This window comes from Molossus molossus, unplaced genomic scaffold, assembly GCF_014108415.1.
Source record: "Molossus molossus isolate mMolMol1 unplaced genomic scaffold, mMolMol1.p scaffold_m16_p_9, whole genome shotgun sequence".
Classification (NCBI taxonomy): Eukaryota; Metazoa; Chordata; class Mammalia; order Chiroptera; family Molossidae; genus Molossus; species Molossus molossus.
This window is the reverse complement of record NW_023425403.1, coordinates 48,829,151-48,855,672: the sequence shown is the minus strand read 5'-3', so window position 1 is coordinate 48,855,672 and position 26,522 is coordinate 48,829,151. Positions and strand designations below refer to the sequence as shown.

The following is a 26,522-nucleotide window of genomic DNA, read 5'->3' as shown; positions in this document are numbered from 1 at the left end:
AGACTGATACCAAGGACCATCGTTCAGATGAAAAATCAGTATGTTATTAGAATTCTGCCTCTCTCTGTGACAGTTCCATGATTAGTTCTTTAGGGAGTGTCTGATTGTTCTGCTGAAGTAATTTATGTAATTATTTAGTTGTGGTTGAATTCCTGCTCTGCAGGTAATGGAGGAGCTACGGAGTCTGAACTGGGCTTTGGAATCTGTCTGATTTCCCCTGTAAAATGGGTGTAAGTGTACTTGACACTCTGTCCTTATATCTTTATACAATTACCAGTATTAAGGAGCCAATATCAATTTCTTTGAGTTTCTCAGAATAAAAGTTTTCAGAGGTAATTATTACCTGATTTGGAATAATATAATAAGTATTTTGTATTATATAACATATATAAAATGTAACAAAAAAAACTCAATCATTAGGAATTGAGATCTTTCAGCTGTCTTCTCCCAAGTTGTAAATTTTAGGCTTAAAAAATTCTGGTGCAGGGGTAGCCTCAGAAAGCAGTGGGCTCCCAGACCTTCTCTTGTGGGCCGCTGTGTTTTGCTAGCCACTGCACATGTCAGGGCAGAGCCAAGCTGCTTCGTGCCTCCCTAGCGAGTCCCAGGAGCTTTCTGGGCCAGAATCCCTTAGGGCTCAACTCGCAGGTACAGTGGGCTGACCATGGGCTCCCCGACCCACGGCCCTGCTTTAATTCTTGGCCAGGTTTACTTCATTCAGCCAAGTCATTTTCTCTGCTTCACTGTTGTTTTTTAGGGCCCTTTAAGCTGGTTTTAATTGTCTGGAAAAAATGCCTGTTTTGGAGTAAAGAAGTTTTCAGATTTTCATTATTGTCCATTGAACATGGGTATTGACTCTGTTTCATCATTTTAAACTTTTTATAATCATATAAGTAACTAACATTTTTTTTTTGTTTTGTTAGTTAGAACCTGGCTCTTTAGATGAAACTCAGATTGCTACTATATTAAGAGAAATACTGAAAGGACTTGACTATTTGCATTCAGAGAAGAAAATTCATAGAGACATTAAAGGTAAGACGGCATCTTGTTTTTATTCCTTTGAAAGCTACAGTGGGTGGGAACGGGCTGCAGTCACACTGCTTCTCTCCACAAGGGAGGCTGTCCTGTGCGCATTTGCGGAGCGCCCGCAGCACGCCTGGGCGGGTGGCTTTCGGGGCGTCTGACCAAAAGCATACCCTTGTGCCTGCTCTTGAGGAGCACGTGATCTGCTGAGGCGAGAATAAACATTCCCTAAATGATAATGGATGGAGCAGTACAGCAGGTGATACCAAGAGGCGTCTTGGTTTTACTTTGCAGCTGCCAATGTTCTTCTCTCTGAGCATGGAGAGGTGAAGCTGGCTGATTTTGGAGTGGCAGGCCAGCTGACAGATACCCAGATAAAAAGAAATACCTTCGTGGGCACCCCTTTCTGGATGGCACCCGAAGTCATTAAACAGTCGGCCTACGACTCCAAGGTAAGTGCCGATGCTTCATGTTCGCTGAGTCTGAAGAGCCCCCCCACACCCCCCCATACACCCCTTATTTTTCACCTTATAGCTTATCCAGTTGGAGCAAAGACTAGTACCTTGAAGTAGGTCATAAAGGTCATTCTTGGACCTTGGTTAAAAACAGGTTTCTTCTCTGTCTCCTGCTGTATCATTTAATATCCTTTATTTATCCAGTCCACAGTTAATGAGGTTTTTAGCTTAAACAAGGTCTGCTTGGTGGCAGTGGTGGGGAACACTGAGAAAGGAGGGTGCTAGGCGATGGGTGTGGAGAGGGGCGGGCCAGGGTGGCGCCAGGGTAGAGGAGGCATCCAGGAGAGAGAGGCGTGCGGCACGTGGGTCCGCAGAGAGGGCCCAGGGTGTGGTTTGTGTACAGGGGGTAGCTGAGGTCTGTGTGCAGTGGGTGGAGGAAGGGGGCCTTGGACAGAACTCTGAGTGGTGTTTAAGGGACAAGTACAGAAAGAGGATCCCACAGGAGAAGCAGCTGGCAAAAACCAGAATAATGCTTTTAGAGATTGCTGCAGATTCTTCCTATCATTATCTTTAGTTCCAAATCAGAGTTGTTAATATTCTCACAGGTTCCTAACCAACATGAGGCAAAATTATTATTCCCTTTTTTCAACATCTCTCTTTTTGAATCCTCACCTGAGGACATGCTTATTGATTTTAGAGAGGGGAAAGGAGAGAAAGAAAAACATTGATGGGAGAGAGAAACATTGATCGGTTGCTTTCCTGTATGCGCCCCAACTGGTATTGAACCTGCAACCTAGGTTATGCCCTGACCAGGAATCGAACTGCAACCTTTTGTTGTACCAGATGACGCTCAACCAGAGCCACACGGCCAGGGCTCCAGCCTCTTTTACCTGTCATCTGTTGTCCTCTCCCAGTTTTTCCCGATTTTTTTCCGCCCTGTTGCCCTTCAACTTCCTTAAACTTTTGGTATAGACTGAAAAACCTAGGGACCCTGCCTCCGTGGTCTCTGATGTAATGCCATCTCCCACAGGCTGTTCTTTCTCAACCCCAAAGATAGCAGAGCTGTGTAGTCTCTGGTGTGTTTGTTGCGTGATAGGGCTTTGCCTCGTATGGTGGATGGATTGCCCCGATCGCTACTTGTAATCACATTTTAGGCCTTGACAGGGACTTACATGTTCAGTCTATTCTGTCTTTTTTAAGCTGAAGTTCATTTATTAAAGTTCATAGGTCTAGATTTTGGTAGGGACTAGAATGCAGATGTTTTAACTCATTTGATTATACCACACTGATTATTCTCTTCCCGTCTAGTAAATTAGCTGACCAGCTGTGGCACGTGTGCCTCAGGAAGCAGATCTGACATTTAAAGTGTTACCCGCCATTATTCACGGCACAGTTTTTCTTCGGAATTGTCCTGGCTGCCCAAGCCCTTTCCCCTCCCTGTCTTTCTCCCTTGTGCAGGGTCTCTCCAGCAAGATTTTACTGTATCACAGAGCTTTGCCACCTTTTTTACTGGAGTTCTTAACAAGATCAAAATGCTTTTATCTCATCAGTAGAAGTTGCAGTATTCTTTTTATATAAGTTTTTTTTTTTTTAATTGATTTTTAGAGAGAGAGGAAGGTAGAGGGAGAGAGACATAGATGAGAGAGAACATCGATTGGCCACCTCCTGCATGCCCTGCGCTGGGGATCAGGCCCACAACCTGGGCATGTGCCCTGACCAGGAATCGAACCGGCGACCTCTTGGTGCATGGGTCAACATTCAACCACTGAGCCACATTGGCCGGGCTGTTGCAGTCTTATTTTTAGGTAGACTGAAAGGTGCTGTCTCAACTCACAGAGAGTGCAATCTTGGTTTGGGAGCTTGAGAAACTTTCACCTGATCTTTAATTACTTGACCGTTTTCTCTGGCTCAGTTCAAAACCTAAATCCTTCATTTGCTTGGATTGTACCCAGTGACTCTATTTTTTCAAACAATTTTTTATTTTTAAAATTTTCTAAAGACTCTTTTCGGAAACCATGTGTGGAAATATGTTTATGTGGAACTTGCTTCCCATATTTGTTGACCCAGGAGGTGTGGATATTGCAGATAAGGCTAATGTCTATGCCTGAGTCTTGAGGCTTATCCGAAGTGGGGTTCTAGAGGCTGGGGCCTTAGGGATAATGTCACATACACTCTCATCAGTTGTGACTCTGGGCCAGCAGCTCTTGTTGTGAGCAATGCATGACAGAGGGTCTTCTCCGAGGTTGCTGTACGAAATACCCTTCCGGTGACTGCCTCCCCTCACTGAGGCTTGTCTGATGGGGCAGTTTATGTTCTTGGAGGGACACTGGCCTTTGTGGCCACCCTGGTTTCTTTCCAGTTCTCCCTTCCATTCTGGTCATGGAGAGCACGCTCCCTACCCTGGTCATGAGAGCATGGTCCCAGCACTTTCATCCTTGGATACGCACACTAATTTGCAAAGGAAGGTCGGCTGGGAAATGGGAAGGATTTATCTGCCTCACTAGCCTCTTCATCTCACTGAACTGAAAAGGAATATAAGTCTTAGTTTTATGAATATGTCTAGATGCTTGTTTAACAGTATATTCTTAAACCAGTATCTTTGACCCCTTGGCATTTGTCTGGGCTGCTTAGGTGTTCTGACTGCTCATGCAGGGCATCTTACTGTTGGTCTCAGTTCCTAACCTGAGCACAGCGTCACTAAGTCATCATAGTCCCTATGCCTGAAGAACCTTTGTCATAATTGTTATTATTAAGGTGATTTAGGGTAGCTTGGTTTGTTTACGAAGTCCCCAGACTTTGAAGATGGTGCCAAGGCAGATAAATTCTGACCAGGAAACCTTTGCTTTCAATGCTAGGGCAGGGTCTTGGGCTGCAGAACTTCCTCTCCCCCCCTTCCTTTGCAAGGTTATTATGATGGTCTGTCAGCAAATGGATTGGATGTGGGTAAGGACTGTTCCCGTTCTGTGTCCTTTTCTCTGTACTCATTCAGTCTTCACTGTAGTTGTACTACTCATTGCTGTGCTAAACAATTTATATCCTCAGTGAGTAATTGCAGTACTGGGTGTCAGGTGCTCTAACAGGTGAGCGGGAATGCAGGGGGCTGAGTGAGGGCCATCAGAAGGAGCGGGGCAAGGAGTCAGACACAGGGCTTTTCAGCCCCTCAAAGATAAGGGAAGGGTGTTCAGACCTCGTCCACGCACGGAAGGAGCGGCGCTTCCATTGGGGTTGTGCCTTGTGGTGAAGAACATGGCAGGGAGGGAGCGGAGAGGGCGGCTGCCTGTTGAGTGAACAACACCCTGTAGACAGGAGGGGCCAGTGTCAGTGTTCTCTTGCAGATAGCTCTTCCTGGTTTGGGTCTCAACAGCAGCAAAAGCTCTTTAATCTGGAAAATAAAAGAAAAAAAAAGAAAAGAAAAACTTCTGTAGACCTATCATCCAAGCACAAGCTACGTTATTTTGGTGTCCACTCATCTCTGAAATAACCGTTGGCAGTTAACCATGGTGAAAAGTAGAAATGGGTGAGGTACTGATGGAAAAAAATAAATTTGTTAAAGATGAGTGAAAACCTGGTGGTATTAGTCTAGTGGTTGCTGGAATCTGCACAGTTAGCTGTCCACTGCAGTGCAGGCGGGCCCTCCCCGTCCTGGTACCTAACCAGCGGGCCTCCCTGGTCCCTGTTCAGGTTCAGGAGGTGGGGGAAGGACGTGAAGGGGAACAGCATCCAACAGCAGGCTTTATTTTAGCACGTGGTAATGATTGCACCTTTTTGGATCAGCCATATAATTGCTGTGTAGCTCAAATGATTTTTATACCTCTAGATGCTGCTTGTAAATGTGTTTCTAAGTATTGCATCTAATTAAGTAAATCGTTTATATTAAAGTCCATTTTGAGCTGTGTTTTGACTGTGATTTGGGGTTCTCCTCGGGTTTTCACCCGGTTCCTCTTGATTATAGAGTTGACTGCAGTTCCTTCTAGAATATTTCTGTGCATAATTTTTCATACCACTCAAATTGAATTGTCTGTAGATTTGTAGCCAGCTTACTTATACTTAAAGACGGCAAAGATTGGCATTGCAGAGATTTAGAATGTTGTGTATTAGTAGCAAGCACCCCACTCAACTTCCAGCCCCCATTGAGGAGTCCTTGATCATCAGTAACAGATACTCTGGGTGGTGCTACCTAGAACTGTCCGCATAGGAAGACATCTGTTCACAAATGTCTGCAGTGCACGGCACCAGCCCCTCACAGCTTTGGACTTGCACTCATATTGAAAACCACTGCTTGTTCTCTCTCAGTATCTAATTTCATGTCTTTCATGACAGTGAAACAGGTCTCTCCGTATACTTGAATTTTAATTGCTTGGAAAAGACTGCCCTTCTCCCACGTAACTTATATTTTAAAACGCAGACACTAGTCTGACACCGTATTTCCTGTATACTCATAGACAGACTCAGCTATGTTTGTGATTCCTGATCAATGTCACTGTTGTTGAGTGCGTGGTCCTTTAGTAGCTGATGTGCAACGGCAGCGTAGTCATTCTTCCAAGGTTCAGCCTTAGCAATGCTGCCATCGAGTAGTTTTGACAGCATGTGCCACGCTCTAAATCTAAATGTATTTATTTAGGATATATTCCTAGAAGTGGAATTAATTGGTTTTAACAAGTTTGGATATTTTTATGGCTTTTGATATGTGATGCCAAATTGCTTGCCATTTATTCTAGTACCAGTCAAGGTTTCCAAATCAGTCAGGAGGATGTTAGATGTCTGCAGAGGGAGCCTGCAGTCAGGAAGACACTTAGGAGCTCCCTACGGAAGTCCCCAGAGAGAGCAGCTCTGAGCTAAGCCAGGTCGGGAGTTCCAGAGGGCTGATCCAGGGCGCCGAGATGTCAGGAGCCACATAACTGGCACCTGGTGATTTAGGAGGATTCAGAGAAGGGCCCTGAGAGGCTGGGCTGACACTCCAGTTCCTGGCTGGGCTGGCTGCCTGGGAGGATGGCACCTGTTTTGTCTTGACAAGGCTCTGTTGGCGACTGTCCCAGAGAAACAGGTGAGTGAGTGATACCTGTGCCTCTTCTCTGAAGACTCTGAGCTATGTAACAGGTGGGGCTGGGAATGCTGTTTCCTTGGTTAACTTCAGTTGGTCCTTCCTGGCAGCTGGAAGCAGGTGCCAGGTCCTCTGAGTCTTGCTGCCTGTTTGCTTATTGACTTGGAGCCCAGTAGCACCCTTGGACCACTGAAGGCAGTGATGCCGGGGCATCCCGTGACGGGCGCCAGCATTGCCTGGGCCTTCTAGCCACGGAGTGGGTTTAAGTGGTAACAAGGCATGTAGGGGTCCGGAGGTGTATCCATCAGAGGTCATCTGGACAGGGGTCCTGCATCTGTTCGGTGGGAGGCAGACTGGTGTCAGGTAGTGGGGCTTTGCCAACAGCAGCAGTTCTGGTGAAATCCAAGAGGCCTAGAGCTGCGGACCGATGGGAACCATGCAGACTTGAGGAAGGACCTGATGGGCAAAGGGCTGCTGCCAGACGAGAGTCACGATTTTCATCCTCTCTGCCTCTTCTGTTCTTGTACATCACCCTGGTACCTGCACACTAGTCATGTCCTTCTGCCACTGCACAGTGACCGGTGCTCATTGCTGGCACACTCCTTGCACCCTTCTTCCTCCTCTTGGGGGGAGGGTTTCTGGAATAAGTCACATTTTGCTGATTTTTAAAGTAATACACATGTAAAATAAAGCAGAGTGCAGGTTGCAGATGGAAGGAAAATAGCCTATTACTTCTGATACAACTTCATCTAGCCCTTCAGTGAAATGTAGTACAGGTAATTTAGAACAAGGCTTGCTCATTCCCTCCTTCCCTGAGAACAAGAGGAAATGGAGTATGTGGTAGGCATGGCATGTATGTGCTGGGGAGAGGGTGGTGAGGGTTTCTCGTGCTCAGATTGCAGGAACATGCTGAGTCCTCCCCATGTTGTTAAAGGTGGAATGTCTGGGCCCTGCGGTGACCAGAACAGGGTTTCATACTTTCCATGTCCTTGTTGTGGGGTGAGTGTGAGAGATGTTTTAGGTCCTCACTTCATTGCCCGGCATTATGACGGGTTTACAGTGTACAGTGACAAGAGCAGAGAAGCTGTACTAGACTGAATACAGTGGAGGTTGGGCCCCTTTGCCCCCTGCGGGGCCACAAGCGTGTGCTGGGCAGGAGGGGGGTCAGGCATCTGGATGCTGGGTGCCCCCACATGGCACCTCCTGATTCCTGCCAACAGTGAATCTAACCAAGCCTCTAGATTTAATTAACCTATTGGATATTTGACAGGGAATACAGGAGTAGAAGAACACACTGAATGACACCAGGAAGAAAACAAACTAATCCGGAATTTGGGCCTATTTCTTAAAGTCGTTGACACTGGGAAGATGTAGGAATGAACTGTTGTGGGTTAAAAGAGCCTTAGGCCACCTAACAATGGCAACATAAGGATCTTGTTTAGATCCTGAATCAAATAAACCAACCATGACTTTTGAACAGTTGAGAAAATTTAATTATTACATTGTATTGAGTTATTACATAATATTTATTACATGATAAGGAATTATTGTGAATTTTAAATGTTGATGTATAGTAAAAAGTTAATATATTGGCAAACTGAAGGACTTGGGGAAAATGTCATGACTTTTCCATCTATTATGTACTATGGTGAATAATAGCTAAAACTTGTATGGTAAGTGTTACTCATGACATTCATGTGCTAGGTGTATGGGGTACACTGTACAAGTGTCTGCACCTGTCTGTTCGAGCGCTGTGTCCTGGGTGCCGTGTTAGGCACCTTGCGCAGCCACTTGTCATAATCCCCGTTTTACAGGTGGGAACTGGGCTGGTAGGTTTGATGTTCTGTTGAATGTCCCAGGACTTTGGCGTTTACATTAGTTCTAAGCATTGCTTGACTGGCAAACCGCCTCCACGCCCAGATCTGCACCTTTGCTCACTGATTGCCTGTCCCGCTGGCTGACGCAAGGACTTCGGTTAACAGTGAGTGCGTTATGCCTCTGAGCGGAAGACCGCCAATCGTAAAAGCCATCTTCAGTGCAGAGATAGATGTTTGGTATATTAACTTTCCTCTTGTGTATTGCCTATTTTGAAATAACCGAAAAGCTTATCTTTTTTATTTTCAGTTTAAAATAATGTTTTTAAAACCTTAAAAATGCATTGAGATGCATTTTTTGTCCTAAGAAGTATATTTATTTGAATTTACTCCTGCTTGGTCTCTAAAGATTCTTTTTATTACAGGCAGACATCTGGTCCCTGGGCATAACCGCTATAGAGCTTGCAAAAGGGGAACCACCTCATTCTGAGCTGCACCCCATGAAGGTTTTATTCCTCATTCCAAAGAACAACCCCCCGACGCTGGAAGGAAACTACAGCAAACCCCTCAAGGAGTTTGTCGAGGCCTGTTTGAACAAGGAGCCGAGCTTTGTGAGTTTCAGGGCGGGCACCTCTTCCTGTACGGCCGGCCTGGTCTAGATCTCACTGGGGTTTCCTTAGCACTAAGGTCAGCTGTCTTCACAGTCTCTTTTGTTTTGTTTTGTTTTTTTCTAAATGGGTATGATTGATTTCTTTGCATTGCAGATATGTTTTTATTGTTATTTTATCTTTGAAGGATTAGAATTTGTTTTTTTCAGATTTTTTAGCGTCTCATACCTCATTGATCTTGAAGACTATTCTCCTTAATTATGTGTAGTCCCAAGTTTTTAATATTTCTGGAAGGTCAGGCTATAAACTATTAAGTTATTTTTAATAATTGCAAGGTCTAGCCACAAAAAGAATGGCTAAATTTTTTTTTTAAAGTCCTCACCTGAGGATATTTTTCCATTTATCTTCAGATAAGAGTGGAAGGGAGGGAGACAGAGAGAGAGAAAAACATTGATGTGAAAGAGACACATCGATTGGCTGCCTCCCATATGACCCTGACCAGGGCCAGGGGCTGCACCACAGCCGAGGTTCATGCCCTTGACCAGAATTGAACCCGCACCTGCTTGGTCCACTGGCCAATGCTCTAACCGCTGAGCCAAACCGGCCAGGGCAGAATGGCTAAATCTTTTTTAAAGTAAATGTTTTCAGTTTCTTCTTGGAATGTGTCAGAAAAGAAAAGGCAAATAAAATAGAAATAAGCCACCTACTTTGCTTCCCCTCTTCCTTTTTTTTCCTCTCTAAATATGTTTTTATTGATTCTTTTAGGGAGAGAGAGATAGAAACATCAATGAGAAACATCAGTCGGCTGCCTCCTGCACGCCCCCTAGTGGGGATCAAGCCCGCAACCTGGGCACGTGCCCTGACCAGGCATCGAATCTGGACCATTCATTCAGTCCATGGGATGACACTCAGTCCACTGAGCCCTACCAGCCAGTCCCCGCCCCACCTCCATCTCTTCTTTATGTTTGATCGACTCGAGCAGAGCCATGTAGCAGTAACGACAATATCACTTTAGCCTAATTTTCTCTCTGAATTAGGAAATGGTTTTTTTTGTTTGTTTGTTTGTTTTTTATCCTCACCCGAGGACATTTTTTCACTTTTTGTTCAGATAGAGTGGGAGGGGGAGAGAGGAAGAGAGAGAGAGAGAGAGAGAGACCTCAACGTGAAAGGGACACATCGAGTGGTTGCCACCCGCACGATCCAACCAGGGCTGGGAACAAACTGCAACTGAGGTACATGCCCTTAGCAGGAACCGAACCTGGGTCTCTCCGGACCGCAGGCCGATGCTCCAACCGCTGAGCCAAACCGACCAGGCGGGAAAATAGTTTTGAAAGTCATCTGTGTATTTTGATGTTGTATATAGCACCATATGACCTTGTTGTTGTTGTTTTTTGTTGTTGTTGTTGCTGTTAATCCTCACCCAAGGATATTTTTTTATTGATTTTTAAACAGAGTGGGAGGCAGGGAGGAAGAGAGAAAGAAACATTGATGTGAGAGAGACACATTGATTGGTTGCCTCCCTCACAACCCCAACCAGGGCTAGGCATCAAACCTGCAACCCAGGTATGTGCCCTTGACCAGGAATTGAACTCACGGCCCTTTGATCTGCCGGCCAACTCTCTAACCGCTTAGCCAGACTGGCTAGGGCCTTGTTTTATGAATTTTCCAGCATGGTTAGCTGAACCCTCCCTTTTCATGAACTCATCTAAAAACAGATGATTACTTTCACAAGAGCACCATGGTTTTCTAACATGTTGGTTTTGGTAAAGGAATTAAGTGGGGAGTGCAGCCTATTCTGAACTCCTCTAGGGGATGTTGTTCTGCACGGCCATAAGGCTCTGAACTTCACATCGTGATGTCAGCTCCTAGTCACATGGCACCATCGCCCAAGACACACCCACACACATGTGCACCTTCCCATTAAAAGCATACTTCCAGCCCTGGCCGGTTTGGCTCAGCAGTTAGAGCATCGGCCCATGGACCAATGAGTCACTGGTTCAATTTTGGTCAAGGGCACGTACCTTGGTTGTGATTTGTCCCTGGCCCTGGCTGGGATCATGTGGGAGGCAGCCACTTGATGTGTCCCTTTCACATTGATGTTTCTCTCTCTCTCTCTCTCTCTCTCTCTCTCTCCCTCTTCCTCCCACTCTTCTGAACAGAAGTGGAAAATGTCCCTGGGTGAGGATAAAAAAAACATACTTCCAGTATTGGCCTACCTGCCCAGTGCCCCTGCCTGGACCCCAGATGCCCTGAACCCTAGATGCACTGAGAGAAGGATGCAAGCCCTTGTGAGATAGTTGGGGATTCACAGTCACGTGGATAGGGTGTGAGAAATATCTGAGCTGGCCCAGGTTTTTCATAAGCTTGAATGTGAGAAACATGCCTAGCTCCTGTTTATAAAGCTTTAGTATTTCGAAATAACTGGGAGTTTAGTCTGACTCATGTGGTTTGTGTGTTCCCTCTGCCTGCTCCGATTTGGGCATCACTCAGCTTCCTTGGGAAGCATGCTCCCTGTAATTGGTTTTCCCAACCTCAGGGGCAGAGCGGTCGGCCAGGTTCACAGCGCGCTATCTGGCTGTGGCCATCCTGAGCCCAGGGCCTGGATGAAGCCCTCACCTCGATCACAAGGAAAGAGCATTTCTAAGTTGGGAGCTGGATGAACTCAAGTGCTCTGTTAGCAACCAAGAAAAGGGTGTATCCTGGTTCCTTTCTAGATGGATCCAAATGAATTTTTTTTGTTTTGTTTTGTTTTGTGGGGTGGAGCCAAATATTAATGTAGAAAGTTAACAAGGTCATACCAAACATGTTTTTTCTCTTGTCAGCATTTGCAATAGAATGTTTTATAAAAACTAGGAGATTGGGGGGGGGGGTGTGGAGATGAGATAAACCAAAGAACTTATATGCATGAAAGCGTAACCAATGGACATAGACAACAATGCTTGGTGGTGGGTGGGATTGGGAGGAGGGTGTCAGCAGAGAAAAAGGAGAAACATCTATAACAAAAATAAGTTAATTAAAAAAATAATAAAAAATGGAAAGAGTTCCCAGCTTAAAATAAAAAAAAAAAAACTAGAAGATAATACTCTAGCTTTTTTGAGTGATTTCTGTGAAATTCTCTGGAGCATTTTCTAGGTAAATGCTTTTCTCTGGGGGAAGTTCTCTTGCTTGTATTGGATGGTTTTCTGAGAATTTAATGTTAGATACTAAACGTTACGTCCACGCTGTACAGAGTCCCAACCATGGGTGCTGAGTGGCTATTTGAAGTAGAAGGATCTAGATATTCGTGTGGCTATTTGACACTTTGAGAAAGAAGTCTGATCTTTGGAATCAAGTAGAATGCAGGGACTTCATCCCATTTTTTCGGTTTCCTTTGGTGGTTTGTCCCCCAGAGACCCACTGCTAAGGAGTTACTGAAGCACAAGTTTATAATTCGCAACGCAAAGAAAACGTCGTACCTGACGGAGCTCATCGACAGGTACAAGAGGTGGAAGGCTGAGCAGAGCCACGAGGACTCCAGCTCGGAAGACTCGGACACGTAAGTCGCTTGGCCTGCGCCACGTGTGGGCGAGCAGCCCGGGTCGCGTGCCTGTGGCCGCTCTGTGCCTGGGCCGCTGGCATTGGGAGTTGTCTGTCTGGTCTGGTCTCTTCTTTGGGGTGGGCTTTGTTATTTTTTCCTAAAGATATCCAGGTTGATGGTCCCCCTTAGGTTAGTAGGGGACCACTGGGAGTCTTTTAGCCTCTTTTTGTTGCCAGTGGAGTTTTTCTGCATAAAGTCTGTGATAAAACTTCGTCAATTGAACTAGACCTGGTTTCTTTTTCCTTTGTTACACTTCCTGCTCTTAAAATACTAATCAGATGAAACTACTTCAAACATATATTTTAAGAAGATGTAAATGTATGTTTTTGTGATTCTGTGTTGTGTTCTGGTAGAGCCTTCGAATGTAAAAGCTCCATGCCAGGAAGTTAGCAAAGCTGGTGCCGAGTGAAGCAGCTAGGAAGTGTGCTAGCTGGGAGACTCGAGCTGGGTCTGGAAGCCGTTGCAGTGTCAGGGCAAGGCAGCCGGACTGCCGGCTCGACGCAGGACAGGACAGGAAGCCAGGCCAGTTGAATCCGAGTGTGTGTTCAAGGTCCCCAGGTGATTCCATTATAAAGCCAAGAATGACCACCACTGGTTAGGAATTGCTGAGGTTGTGGAGTTGAGAAATTAGGGTCGTAGCGGTGGGGATGGAAAGATGAACAGGGAGTCTGAATGTGGCCATGGCTTTGGATAAAGGCGGAGGAGACAGTTCAGGCTGCAGCAGTGTGGTGCGTGCCGTTGAGATGGCGACACTGGAGAAGAGGCTGGTCTGGGGAGGAAACAGTTTGGTGTGGGACATGTTCGAGTTGCTGGTAGGATGTCCAAGGGGGTGTGTCGAGTTGAGTGGCGTTGGGATTGACGTCTTGGCAGATGATGCAGGTTTAGAGGCACTACCCCGTCAGTGGTCACTGGAGCTGTGGGCACAGATGGGTCCTTCACAGCGTATCTGCAGAGAGAAGGGCCTGAGGCTCAGGACCAAGTCCTAGGAAATGCCAGCATAAAGGATGACCCTGTGAATGACATGGGTCAGAAGAAATTTGGACATAGTGTGGCCCAGGGGTCTGGAGAGTCTAAAGGAGGAGGGTGTGGTCTGCAGGATCATTTGCTGCTGAGGTTGAAGCAGGTGAAGGACTGTCTAGTAACTCCTTTTTTTTTAATCCTCTGAGGACATTTTTCCATTTTTTGTTCAGATACAGTGGGAGGGAGAGAGAGAGAGAAACATGGATGTGAGAGAGACACATCAAGTGGTTGCCACCCACATGACCCCAACCGGGGCCGGGGACAAACTGCAACCGAGGTCCGTGCCCTTAGCGGGAACTGAACCTAGGACTCTCCTGTCCACAGGCCGACGCTCTAACCACTGAGCCAAATCTGCCAGGGCTTGACCAGTAACTCTTTTGATGGCCTAGGTCATAGTAGTTTCAGGGTTAGGTTGTTTTAGAGGGAGTGGAAGGTAAGAAATGGAGGCAATGAGTGTAGTTAACATCCAAGAAATGTGGCGGAGGGACTGGCGGTAGGTAGATGGGCGGTGGTGTTGCGTGAGCTAAAGGAGTGCATTTTGAATCTTGGGTGTGAAGGAGCCTAAGGGTAGGAAAGTCCAAGGGCGAGGAGCTGTCAGTGGAGTAGAGGGTTGCTCTACAGGAGAAGGGACGCTGCCTTCCACCTGAAGAGGGTACAAGGGATGGGTGTGGATGCAGCTGGCACTGTGGGAAGTTACGGGAACCTCTCTGTGTGGCAGGAGGCTGGCTTGCCTTCTGGAGCCCTGGAGGGACTGGGAGTGGAGAAGGTGGAAGTCAGTGTGGAGTGTGAGGGTGAGACAGAGGGCATGCAGGGGGCAGCGCTGAGGGCTCAGCTGGGGTTTGAGAGGCCGCCTGGGGGCTCCTGCGTGAGTCTGAGCCCCGCAGAGCAAGCTCACTCACAAGTCTCCTGCCTCTGTGTTAAGGGAAACGGACACGGATGGCCAGGCATCTGGAGGCAGCGACTCTGGGGACTGGATCTTCACGATCCGAGAGAAAGATCCGAAGAATCTCGAGAATGGAGCTCTTCAGCCATCGGATTTAGAAAGAAATAAGGTACGTTTGCTGGTCCTAGCAGGACTTACATGTCATCAGTCAGCTGCATTTTCAGTTGCTTTTCTGTGAGGCCTCTGTGTCCGTGGGCAGGGTGGTCCCTCATGGGAGCCTGTTCTGGAATTTTGCTGTCAGTGAACTGGCAGAGCAAGAGATTGTGTTCTGTGTGATTACTCAGTCAGGCCTAATTTCTGCCCTCTGTAGGCCTGTCCTGCTGTGGAGTCAGCATTTCCTAACACTTGGACATACAGTGGGAGTCATGGGGTGTGGGAGTAGGGTGGGGTTTCACACATGAGATGGCTTTCTAGCTCTGTATACAGTAGACATAGTCCTGCTTTGCATATAGGGTTATTCATATAAGGTACTAGAATTTTGGGATTACGTTTTATTTAAAATCACTAAAAGGACAATGAGGTATCATCTCACACTTGATAGAATGGCTGTCATCAGTAAATCCACAAGGTTGGCGAGGATGTGGAGGAAAGGGAGAGCCCTCGTGCCCTGTTGGTGGGATTGCAGATTGGAGCAGCCACTGTGAAAAACAGTATAGAGGTTCCTCAACAAAATTAAAATAGAACTACTATATGATCTAGCAGTTCCCCTTCTGGGTATTTATCTGAAGAAATCCAAAACACTAATTTGAAAGACTATATGCACTCCTATTATGCACTCCATTTATGCACTCCATTATTTATAATGGCCAAGATATGGAAGCAACCCAAGTGCCTGTTATTAGACAAATGGATAAAGAAGATGTCGTACATGCATACAATGAACTATTAGTCACTCATGAAAAAGAATGAAATCTTAACATTTGTGACAACATGGATGGACTTAGAGGGTGTTTATGCTAAATGAAATAAGTCAGAGAAAGACAAATAACCACATGATTTCACTTACATAGAGAATCTGGAAAAAACAAAATAAATGAACAAAATAACAGATGGAAGGAGGGTTGGGGACAATGAACAAAAGAGAACAAACAGAACAAACTGATTGTTGCCAGATAGAAGGAAGGTTGGGGGGGGGGGGGGCTGAGTGAAAATGTGAAGAGATCAAGGAGTACAAACTGGCAGTTATAAAATAGTCCTGGGATATGAAGCACAGCAGAGAGACTATAGTCATAATGTTGTATTAGCTGTGTATGGTGTCAGATAGGTGCTAGACTTACCAGGGATCACTTCGTAAATTACATTTTGCTTGGATAACACCTATCTGAAGTTTATTGAATTCTTGCAAGTGTGAATGTCAGATATTTCTAATGACCTTTTTTTCCCCCCAAGATGAAAGACATCCCAAAGAGGCCTTTCTCTCAGTGTTTATCTACAATTATTTCTCCTCTGTTTGCAGAGGTAAGACACCATTTCTGTTGGGGGGAGGTGAAAAGGGAGGGGAAGGCTGGGGGAGCGGAGAGCAGGGCACCCCTCCTGTGACAGTGTTGCTGGTGGAATCTGGGAGGTCAGAACAGGCAGGAGAGTGTGCCTCGTGCTGCTGGGAGGCCGCTGGACCCAGCCCTTGCTGGGAACTGCCCCTGTGTCACTGCCTCGAGCGCACGGACAGGGCGTGAGTGGCCGGCCCGAGGCCCTGTGTTACCAGGCGGTTTGTAACTTCAGTTGTGCTGCTTCCAACAAAAAGTATTTGGTGGAGCCTGACCTCTGTCTGCCTCAGGCAGATTTATGACAGTGTAAAAAGTATATTTTTCTTATAAAGGGGACACCAGATTCCCTGGAGTTCTCACATTTCCCCTTGAGCCCCCAGATTACCCATAATCCTTAGCTCCCAGAGTAGTCGCCTAGCCCAGAGGGCGGCTCATGTCCCGGTTGAGCAGCCCATTTCAGTCCCTGGCTCCGTGATGACTGCACCTGCGCCGGCTCCCCGTTCCTTCTCGGGGAGATGTGTGTGCCTCCTGTAGGTATCTAGATGCATACTGTATTTTGAGATATTTTAAGAATAGATTTTGTGACAATGAAGATTATTCTTCATCTGATTAGTATCTGATTGGGGGAAACATTGGAAGTACCCCTTTCTTTCATTTTCTTACGCCCCCTTCCTGGCTCAGGTGACCTCTAAGATAATTCGGGGTGAGTCACACCAGTCAGTACCTTCTGTTTCATGGGGTGACTCAGTGCCCTCCAGGGAGGCTGTGTCAGGAGACCCTCAGCCTTGAGGTGGGTGGTCTGAGGGGGAAGGAAGCGCTTCCCTTGGCCTGAGGCTCTGCCACACAGGGCCTTCACCTGGGCAGTGCCCAGGGTTCTTCAGCCAGGCCCATCCTGCTCTCTTCCAGCCCCTGCCCTGGGCGCCCGTCCCTTCCCCAGCATCGGCCTTCACAGGCTCGCCCAGGGCCTGCCCCAACCCGGCAGACTGGGGCCCGGCCTGAGGTTAACTCACACTGTTTTTAGATGAACACAGAATGGCACAGGGCAAGGGGAAGCCCCTCTGTGTGGCTTTCTGGCTCCGGTGTTGGCTGGTTTCTTGAGTGACTTTGCTCTTCCCAGGGTGCCCACAAGACCCCATTCTGCCCTCCTGCACGTTGTTAGGAAGATTGGCCCTTCAGGCTTTCCAGATGCTCCCTTGCTCCCTCGGGACCCTGCCGCTGCCACCCTCCGGGGTCAGGCCGGCAGGCAGGGGACATGACATGTCTTTTCTCATTGTCTGAAGCTGTTTTATTTGGCACATGAAGAAACTATTCTGAAATCATTATGCAGAATTAAGGAGTCCTAGATGTAACAATATATATATATATTTTTTCCAGCTAACCTAAAGGTAAACTCATAGGCCAGGTCCTGCCAGTTATTCTGTGTGTCCTGTAGCAGGGAGAAGGAGAGACACTGTTATTTCTGCAGTGAGACTGACACTGTTCCCAGTGTCATGGTAGCATGTGTTCACAACAGCTTCAGAAAGCAAACGGTTTCTGAGAGATGGAGTTGAGGAGCGAGCTCCTGACAGAGGAGGTCATGCCCTTCTTCCTGTGGCTGCAAATGGAGCCCGTTCTGAGTGGCTCTCAGTCCTGCACCTTGACCGGAGCAGCTCCCGTTTCAAATTGTACGTTTCTGTCACATTCCTGAAAGGGACTGAGTTTACCTTAAAATGAGGGAGGTGCCTGAAGACACTGATTTCTCATAGGAGCAGAGGTGCCAAGAGGGACATTGCAGATCCCCAGGTTTTAGGTGAACGAGAATATTTTAAGAAAAGAGGACCCAGAAGACAGTTTGTAGCCATCTAAGAACTAGCCTGTTAACATGAGTAAGCTTTAGATTGGATAGCCCACGTTGCAGCGTCAGCGTGGAAACTAGTGCAGAGGAACTTTGAAATTGGGTTTTTGGTATAAGATCGATTGAAATGGAAAAAGAAAAAACCAGAGGGGACGGACTGCCACGATCAGATTTGACAAGGTACACAGGAAGCTGGTTGTCTCTGTGTCTGCAGGTAGTGACGTAGGTCTAAGTCCTTTCCACGCAACAGTGTTCTCAGCATTCAAACACCTGCTCCTTGAAAGGAAGGGGCGGTGAGCCCGTGGCCGCTGAAGCCACTGCGAGGCCTGCACGTGGTTTACTCTCTAGAACAGATGCTCGTTGGTGCGGTGCTCGTGTGTCATGCCGTTCGTGTTTGTGTCTTTTAAGTTGAAGGAGAAGAGCCAGGCGTGTGGTGGTAACATGGGGTCCATAGAAGAACTGCGAGGAGCCATCTACCTGGCAGAAGAGGCATGCCCCGGGATCTCGGACACCATGGTGGCCCAGCTTGTACAGCGGCTCCAGAGGTAACTGCCACCACGCTGCAGCCACGGTCTCTGCCTCCAGGGAGGACAGCCCCGTGGAGGCCACATTGTGTTGTCCTGGGCTTTTGTTGGCTGAGTGTGGGAACACCTGCAAATGGACTGACCTCCTACCCTCCCTTTGTCAGTTTGACACTTAGTTTCTAGTCTGTTCCTGTTACCTTCTTGTTCTTAATGAAAGAAATCTGTGTGAATGAAAGATACGAATCTGGAAATGACTGGGAAGGACCACAGAACTTTGTGCCACAAATGCAGAATGACTTTCACATATCTGCTCTGATGGTGCAGCCTAATTATCTAGTCCGTAGCTGGTTGTTGGTAATTCTCCATTTAGTTTTAAAGTCAAATGTCCCAAAATGCCAGCAGTTTGGGCTTGAGTTCAGTGAGAAGAGGTGCGGGTGTGCGCTTTTCCTTGGGTGGCCGTGCCAGTTCTCCGCTCTGCGCTGGCCTGCAGGGCTCCCCGTCCCCACCGTGGCCCTGATCGCGGGTGAGGATCAATGAACGGGGTCTCCCTACCCACTCTCTTATTTTATTTTTTAAATCCTCATCTGAGGACTTTTTTCTGTTTATCTTCAGACAGAGTGGGGCGGGGGGACATCGATGTGAGAGGGACACATCAGCTGGTTGCTTCTCACATGACCCGACCAGGGCCGGGGATGAACTGCAACCGAGGAACATGCCCTTGACTGGAATTGAACCCGAGACTCTTTGGTCCGCAGGCTGCCGTTCTAACCGCTGAGCCACACCGGCCCAGGTGCCCACTCTCTTGAGCCTGTAGAGGAGGTCACTCTGACTGCCCTCCCCCCACACCCACCCAATATAAGTACAGTCATTTGGGGTGTTCAGAGAGAACGGAGGTGTGGTGTCCAGCGGCTCTGTGGCTTCATCTTTCCTCCACTCCCCAAACCTTCAGTACCCCCGGGGCACGGGGCCTGTCACTGCTTTGACCTTCACCTTCAGGTGCATTGTTCAGGCTACTGAGCCCCATCCTAATAATGGCTGAGCCCTGGTGAGAATTAGGAGCATTGCAGGTCTGTTCTGAAGGGTCAGTACATAAAGAAGTCTGGGGTATGTGGGGTCCCCTTTACCACTTAGAAGTGATGATGGAAGGGGCCACCTGATGTCCTGTGGGACATCAAGAGAAAACCTTAACTCTGACCCTACAGGTGTGTTCTCCTGAACTCTCAGGTTCCTTCGTAAAAGACAGCCCAGCGCTCTAACTTGCTCCGAAGTTTAGGCTGGAGAATACAGACTTGACTTGGCTGCCTTCGATTTTGAGACAGTAGGCAGAATTGTTCTCTCCCCCAACCCCTGCCCCTTTGATACTAATAAATTACATAAATAAAGGAAAACAATAAAGTCACCATATCCTCACACAAACACTGTTGTTACCATGTTTGTGTGTATCTGTCCATTATGTGTTTGCAGTTAATTTCTAACATAGCTATAACATTTATTAAATGTTGTATCTTACATTATCACATAAGCTTCTCTGCTGTTAATAATGGTCCTTTTTTCTAATTTCTCAAAGAAACTTAGTATCACTTCAACACCTCATTTTAGTGGCATTTATTTCTCATTGGAAAAAACAACAACACTTAAATCTCAAAGAAATAGAACTAAACCAGAATCCAGTGGCATTTTCATCTTGTTTCGTTTTCTGCTATTGTAGTGTCACTTTTAGGACTGACATTTTCCATATTGTCCTAGATTGCCTGAAATTGTTAGCAGTGATTTATATATGTGACTTGATTTCCCTGCAGTTGCAGGGCTCAGGTGGTGTGGCCTGTTCGTGTGTAATTGGTTTGTCTCTCTGTTCTCCTTCTTTAGTTGCTTATATGAGTTGATCTGTACCAGTGCTGTCTAATAGGAAGATCATGTGAGCCACACATAGAATTTTAAATTTTCTAGTAGCCATGTTTAAAAAAAGCAGAGTCCTGGCAGGTGGGGCTCATTTAGTTGGAGCGTTGTCCCACACACTGGAAAGTTGCAGTTTGATTCCCGGTCAGGGCACATACCCAGATTTCGGGTTCAGTTCTCTCTCTCTCTCTCTCTTTCCCTCCCTCTCCTTCTCTCCCCCCCCTGCCCTCCCTTTTTCCCTCCCTCCCCCCTCCCTCCCTCTATCCCTAATTCCCTCCCTCTCCTCCTTCCCCGCTCTAAAATCAATTTACAAAAAAATCCTTGGGTATTAAAAATTTTTTTTAAGAAAAGGTGCAAGTGAAATTAGTTATAATTGTGTGTGTGTGTGTGTGTTTATTTAATCCTCACCAGAGGATACTTTTCTGCTTATCTTCAGACAGTGGGAGGGAGGAGGGGAGAGAGAGAGAAAGAGAGAGAGAGAAACATTGACGTGAGAGGGACACATTGACCAGTTGCCTCCCACATGACCCCAACCAGGGCCGGGGATGAACTGCTACTGAGGTATATGCCCTTGGCTGGAATCAAACCTGAGAGTCATTGCTTTGTGGGCCGACTCTCTAATTGCTGAGCCAAACCGGCCAGGGCTAATAATATATATTTTTAACCCACTGTATCCAAAATCTTATTTTAACATGTAATCAATATAAACAGTGTATCAGTAAGGTACTTCATATTCATTTTAGTACTAAGTCTTTACACTCCAGTGTGTGTTTACATTTTACAGCACATCTGGATGTGAACTCACCACGTTCCAGGTGCTCAGCAGCCATGTATAATGCAAATATAACTGCCTGCTGTCCACATTATGTGTGAGGTTTTCCTTTCCAGCGATGCGGCAGGCGTCCTGACTCAGCATTCTTTCTTTCTTCCTTCTCCAGACCATTCTCTTGTTTTTCTTTCCTTTGTGATGTGCGAACCCTCTCTCCTCCTGAGCCATCAAGTGACCCTGCTTCTGGGGTCCTTATCTGCTTCTTGCAGGCCTGGCTGGTACTGTCCGTTTACTCTGCCGGGCTCCCCAAGCTCTTCCTGTGCCCCCCCCCCCAAAGATGCTGCCAAACCACAGAGGCCCCCTCATGCTTCTTACTTAATTCCCAAATGCCTTAGTTCAATGTATCACCTCAAAAACGAGACTGACTTTTGTCTGAAATATTTCGAAGGCTTCTTGTATGTCTTAGTTTGAATCACTGTGGGGATCTGCTCCTCCCGGGACTGAGTCATTTATGTGTCTTGAAAAGTGTGTCTCAGGATCTGTGGCTAAAGCATGCTTTTCAAGAGGATCTTGTGTAACCACTGTTCTCTGGGAGAGTGCGAGTGTGATGAACACCTGGGGAGAGGCGTTCTAGGCTGGAATATTTACGGTCACTCATCTGCTGTGACTGGGTCAGTTTTGAGGTGTCTGAGGGATCTTGGCCATGAGGGGACCTCCCACCCATGTCCACCTTTTTTTGTCTTTCAAAGCAAGACAGTAGTGTGGAATTACTGGAAAACAGAAGAAAATATACATGATCCCAACACTAACCCGATTACCATTATCATCATTTTGGGTACATTGCCTTCAATTATATATATATATATATAAATATATATATAATGAACTTACTGACTTTTTACATTTCTGAAAACCATAGTGCACACATAATTTTTTGGATATTTCTTTTGTATGTTTTTAGGATAAAGCAATTGTAAAACTGTGTGTATAATTTTGCGCACACATTATTAACTTGTGTATAGATTTTATATTGCTTAAATATAATTACAATTTCTAATGTTATTTTGTTCATTTGCTTTATTTACTTAACCATTTCTCTGTTGTTGGACATCAGAGTGCTTCCTAATTATTAAAATTACAAAAATACGCTGAGAGACCGACCATTTCAGGAAGTGGATTGCCTGAACAAGCGTCAGTATTTTTGTGGCCAAAAGGGTTTCTTGCACAGGTACTTAAACCAGCCATGTCTGTGCATCCCTGAAATCTTACTGTCTTTGGGTTTTATTGAATTTCCAATTTGATAGTAAGCAAAAGTATATCACTTACTGTTCTGTTCATATCTTTTCTCTCTCCTGGAAGTCTGAACCACTTTGTCACTTTGTTGTTGTTAATCCTCACCCGAGGATATTTTCCCATTAATTCTTGGAGGGAGGGAGGGAGGGAGGGAGGGAGGAAAAGTGAGACATTGATATGAGAGAGACATATTGATTGGTTACTTCCTGCACAACCCCTCCTGGGCCAGGGATCGAACTCGAAACCCAGATAGGTACATGCCCCTGACCGGGAATTGAACCTGAGACTCTCCAGTCCATGGGCTTTTGCTCTAACCACTGAGCAGAACCAGTTGGCCAGGGCCACATTCTTTTTATTACATACTTTTGGTTCTTTAGTGGCTGAATTTAACCTGTCTGTGAAAATGCTTATGTTAATCATGATTTTCTTAATTTTTATGAATTCTTTATATAATAATCCATTGATAGTTGCTTCATATTTTTTTGTTCTTAATGACTTGGGAGTGTCTGTAAAAGTTAGGATTTTGGTTATTGTTTGAATTTTTGCAAATTTATTTTTTAATTTAGAGAAATAACATTTATTTACTTCTATTTCTCTCTGTTGTTTTTCTAGATATTCTCTCAGTGGTGGAGGAACTTCATCCCACTGAAATTCCTTTGGCATTTGGGGTTTTGTTTTTTCTTTCTTCTTCATCCTGCTCCTCTTAAAAAGTCAACGAGAGCCTTTGCTGACTCCGCTGAAGAGCTGCGCCGTTGAGGCTGTCCCCGCTGAGGGCTGTCCCCGCTGAGGGCTGTCCCCGCTGAGGCTGACCGTCCGGGGCCACGGATCCTTCCTCGCTGGCCTTGGCCAGATAGGTCTCTAGATGGGGTGGGGGGTCAGCTTCTTCCAGCGATCATTTTATTTTATTATTCTTGTTTTTAATTTTAACCATAGTGCACATATCAAGGAAAGTGTCTTTAAAAACAAACAAAACAAACCCTGAAATGTATATTTGGGATTATGATAAGGCAACTGAAGAAATGAAACCTCAGGTATCCTGCTTTAAGTTGTGCTCCCTCCCTGGGAGATGGAGAATCGCGCTGGCGGATCAGTGTACAGAACTGTATATAGTGTCATTTTTACGGAAACCCTTTTGGCGTGCATAAAGAATCACTGTGTACAAATTGGCCAAGTGCTTCTGTAGATAATGTCAGTGGAGTAAATATTTGACAGGCCATAACTTGAGTCTATTGCCTTGCCTTTATTACATGTAAATTTTGAATTATGTGACCAGTGATTTGGGTTTTATTTTGTATTTGCAGGTTTTGCCATTAATAATAATTAATGCCCCTCTTTAGGAACACTCCTATTTGTACCTCAGCAAATGAAAAATTTCCTCGTTTGCCCTACAACCCTTTTGGTACACTTAGAAGTTGATTTCCTTTTTCATTGATGGTACTATTTCTTAGTGTTTTAAATTGGAACATATCTTGCCTCACGAAGCTTTAAATTATTATTTTAAGTTTCTCCCCAACGAAGTGCTCTCGTCTAACATCCCTTTGGAATCGTTCCATCGCCAGCCCTGCGCCAGCTGTCCCGTTCTTTCCAGGATGATTTTGTTGCACCTTGTAGTGACATCTGCATATCATCTTTCCCACCTGAAATGTCTGAATGCTTACACGAATAAATTCTGTAACATTGATCTTGCATACTTTCCTTGAAACGTGGCTCTTGAGAGGCAGCACACCTGCCGTGTGTGTGTGTGTGAGTGATGTGTGAGGGGATGAGGTGCTCTAGGAAGTGCCCACATTCGGATGCTGAATGTTCAGGTTGGTTCCCTATGCAACTTTAAAAACTGGTCACCGAGAAGGTAGGGTTGACTACTGCTGATACGTAAAAGCTCTCTCTTCCCAGGGACCTCAATTAAGGATTATTTTGTTCTCATGTAGGAGCCTAGTTTGTCAGCCAGGTGTCTACTTTTCTTGGCTTGTGGCAGAGTCTTGCTTGCCAAAGGGGGAAATAAATATCTGCGTCTCTGGTATGGGAAATAGAGTCCTTACAGCAGCTTGACTGTGATTTAAGTATGTGTGGCACTTTTATATTTTTGATATGAATCATCGTCATGTCTTGGTGGTGTAGCAGTTCTTGAGGGGGAAGACAAAGGATTTTTGGAGGTAAGGAAATTACTGCGTAAACTTGGGGATGGAAGGTCAGATATCTGCAGGCCTGGAAGTTCCAGGGAGAAGACAGTGGCCTGAGTCAGAGACTTCTGAATTGGTGGTTACTGTTTAGATTTGTTAATGGAGTCTAATTTTTAAATTCTGAAATTAATTTTTTTTTATTAGGAAAGCATTTGGGTTGAATTTCTATAAAGGATACACTTTGATTAGGGGAAACAGAACTGTATTGCTAGTCCTTATTGTGCATGTTATTCTGCAGCAAGAATGTTAACTTGAACAGTTAATTTTGAGAATTTCATTTTGTGTTTCTGAGAGTGTTCTGTATGAGGGAACTTTGATTTCCCTATGTGAGGCATAAGCCAAAGATCAGTTTTGTTCATTGCAGAGAATCACTCAAAGAATGAGCAGTGTTCCCCAAAGTGCTTATCTGATTTTAAGAGACACAATGTAGATAGCAGTTTTCTGATTTAAAGTTTCTAAAATTTGCAAGTGGACAATGACATATGAAGACAGTGCTGAAGCCAATCTCAAATACGGGTAATGGTTAGTAGATACTCTGTAATCACTAGACTGTAATACACAATGCTGTCTCCCGGACAAAGCAGCAAATTACTCTTAGTTGATTGGAAGTATCTTCTGTTGATTAAGCTTTCTGCGAAAAATGTGGTTTGACTGGATGTTAAAAGTGGATCACCTCCTTACACATTCTCTTCTGATTTGTTATTTCTGTAGACACAAACTCGGCTTGTGTTTTTAAGGGCATCTTGTTTAGCCAAGGGGGCTAGCATTTGTGTAGCTACGTCAAGTCCTTTATTAAGAAAGACCAGGTACCAGAGCTACAATGGAACCTGCCTCCAACCACGTAAACTGCTGGTGGTGTTTAGCCAGACCTGTGAGCTCAGCACGCAAGATGGATTTACTAGCACTTGGAAGCCTCTGGATGCCAAACCCCAGCAGGGAGCAGCTCATCCACCGAGACTACAGATGGTGGTGGTGCTCCTAGGTGGGGACGCTTTCACACACACGCACAGTGATCGCCTTTGGAAACCGAGGCAGTGGGCCGGCCTGGAGCCTGACAGAGCCGGCCTCGTGATTGTCTTGCTGTAACCAAGTGCCACCTATTTTCCGAATCCGACAGTTTTGTTCTCGAACTGGTCTTGTTCGTACCTTTCTTTTGGCAAAACATGTGATCTGTTTATAAGCATTTTTATATTTTCTTCCTTAAAAACATAGCTTCTGTATTTCTGCTATAAAACACGGCAATAATGGGGAGAGCTGCGAGGTGTGTTCTGAGCATAGGTCTGTGTCACAAGGGTCAATAAAGTTCACAGAAAACAATTGCTTTTGTAATTTCGTGTCTTATGTGTAGAGGGAATAGACTGAATTTTGCCCCCCCTCCCCCACCCAAATGTATGTGGAAGTCCTGATGCCAGTGTGATGGTGTCAGGAGGAAATCGTTGGGTCATGAGGGTGGGGCCCTCATGCTGCAATCAGTGCCCGTGTGGAAGAGACCACAGGAATTAGCTGGCCTTCCGCCCTGTGAGGACACGAGGGCTGGCTGTGAGCCAGGAAGTCCTCACCAGACACATGGGCAGCACCTTGGTCGTGGGCTTCCAGCTTCAGGACTGTTCATAAGCCACCCACCCGCAGGGACAGCACGTCTGGCACCGCTGTGGGGCAGTCTGACTTGCCCACGCGCTTGGTTCAGGAGCAGGGAGCACAGAGGTGCTGCTCATAGATGTGAACCGTTTCCAGCCAGTGGCGGGGAATCCCCAGAAACCCTGAAGTGGGAATGAGCTGACTTCTGGAGGGAGTTTTCCTGAGCCTGCCTCTGCCGCCTTGGCCCTCAGTGCACTTGAGCGTCCCAGGTGCTGCTCTTGCCCCTGGGTTGTGGGGAAGCCTCGGAACCAACTGGTCTGCAGGGCTCCCTCCCTGTCTGCCCGGCCCTCCATTGGGTTTCAGTCGTCGTCCTATTGCCACTGAGGCTGTCTCCTAGGAACGTTCCGTCTCTGAGTGCCAAGTTGAAAGAAGCAGAGACTGTAAAATGCGAAACTTTTCAAAATGCCGTTTGTCCAACAGTGATGG

The 26,522-nt window shown here is 46.1% G+C and overlaps 1 protein-coding gene across 2 annotated transcripts in view; it reads left to right on the top strand.

Moving 5' to 3' along the window:
* STK24 (serine/threonine kinase 24) overlaps positions 1–23,253 on the top strand; it is a 112,073-nt gene extending 88,820 nt beyond the window's left edge. For both annotated transcript variants that reach the window (XM_036250128.1, XM_036250129.1), the window contains exons 4-11: positions 921–1,029; positions 1,315–1,472; positions 8,756–8,941; positions 12,328–12,473; positions 14,458–14,587; positions 15,868–15,936; positions 18,205–18,341; positions 22,891–23,253. In XM_036250128.1, coding sequence (XP_036106021.1) covers positions 921–1,029; positions 1,315–1,472; positions 8,756–8,941; positions 12,328–12,473; positions 14,458–14,587; positions 15,868–15,936; positions 18,205–18,341; positions 22,891–22,927 — 972 coding nt within the window. In that variant the 3' untranslated portion in view covers positions 22,928–23,253. The remainder of the gene's footprint in view (positions 1–920; positions 1,030–1,314; positions 1,473–8,755; positions 8,942–12,327; positions 12,474–14,457; positions 14,588–15,867; positions 15,937–18,204; positions 18,342–22,890) is intronic.
* Positions 23,254–26,522: the final 3,269 nt, after the last annotated feature.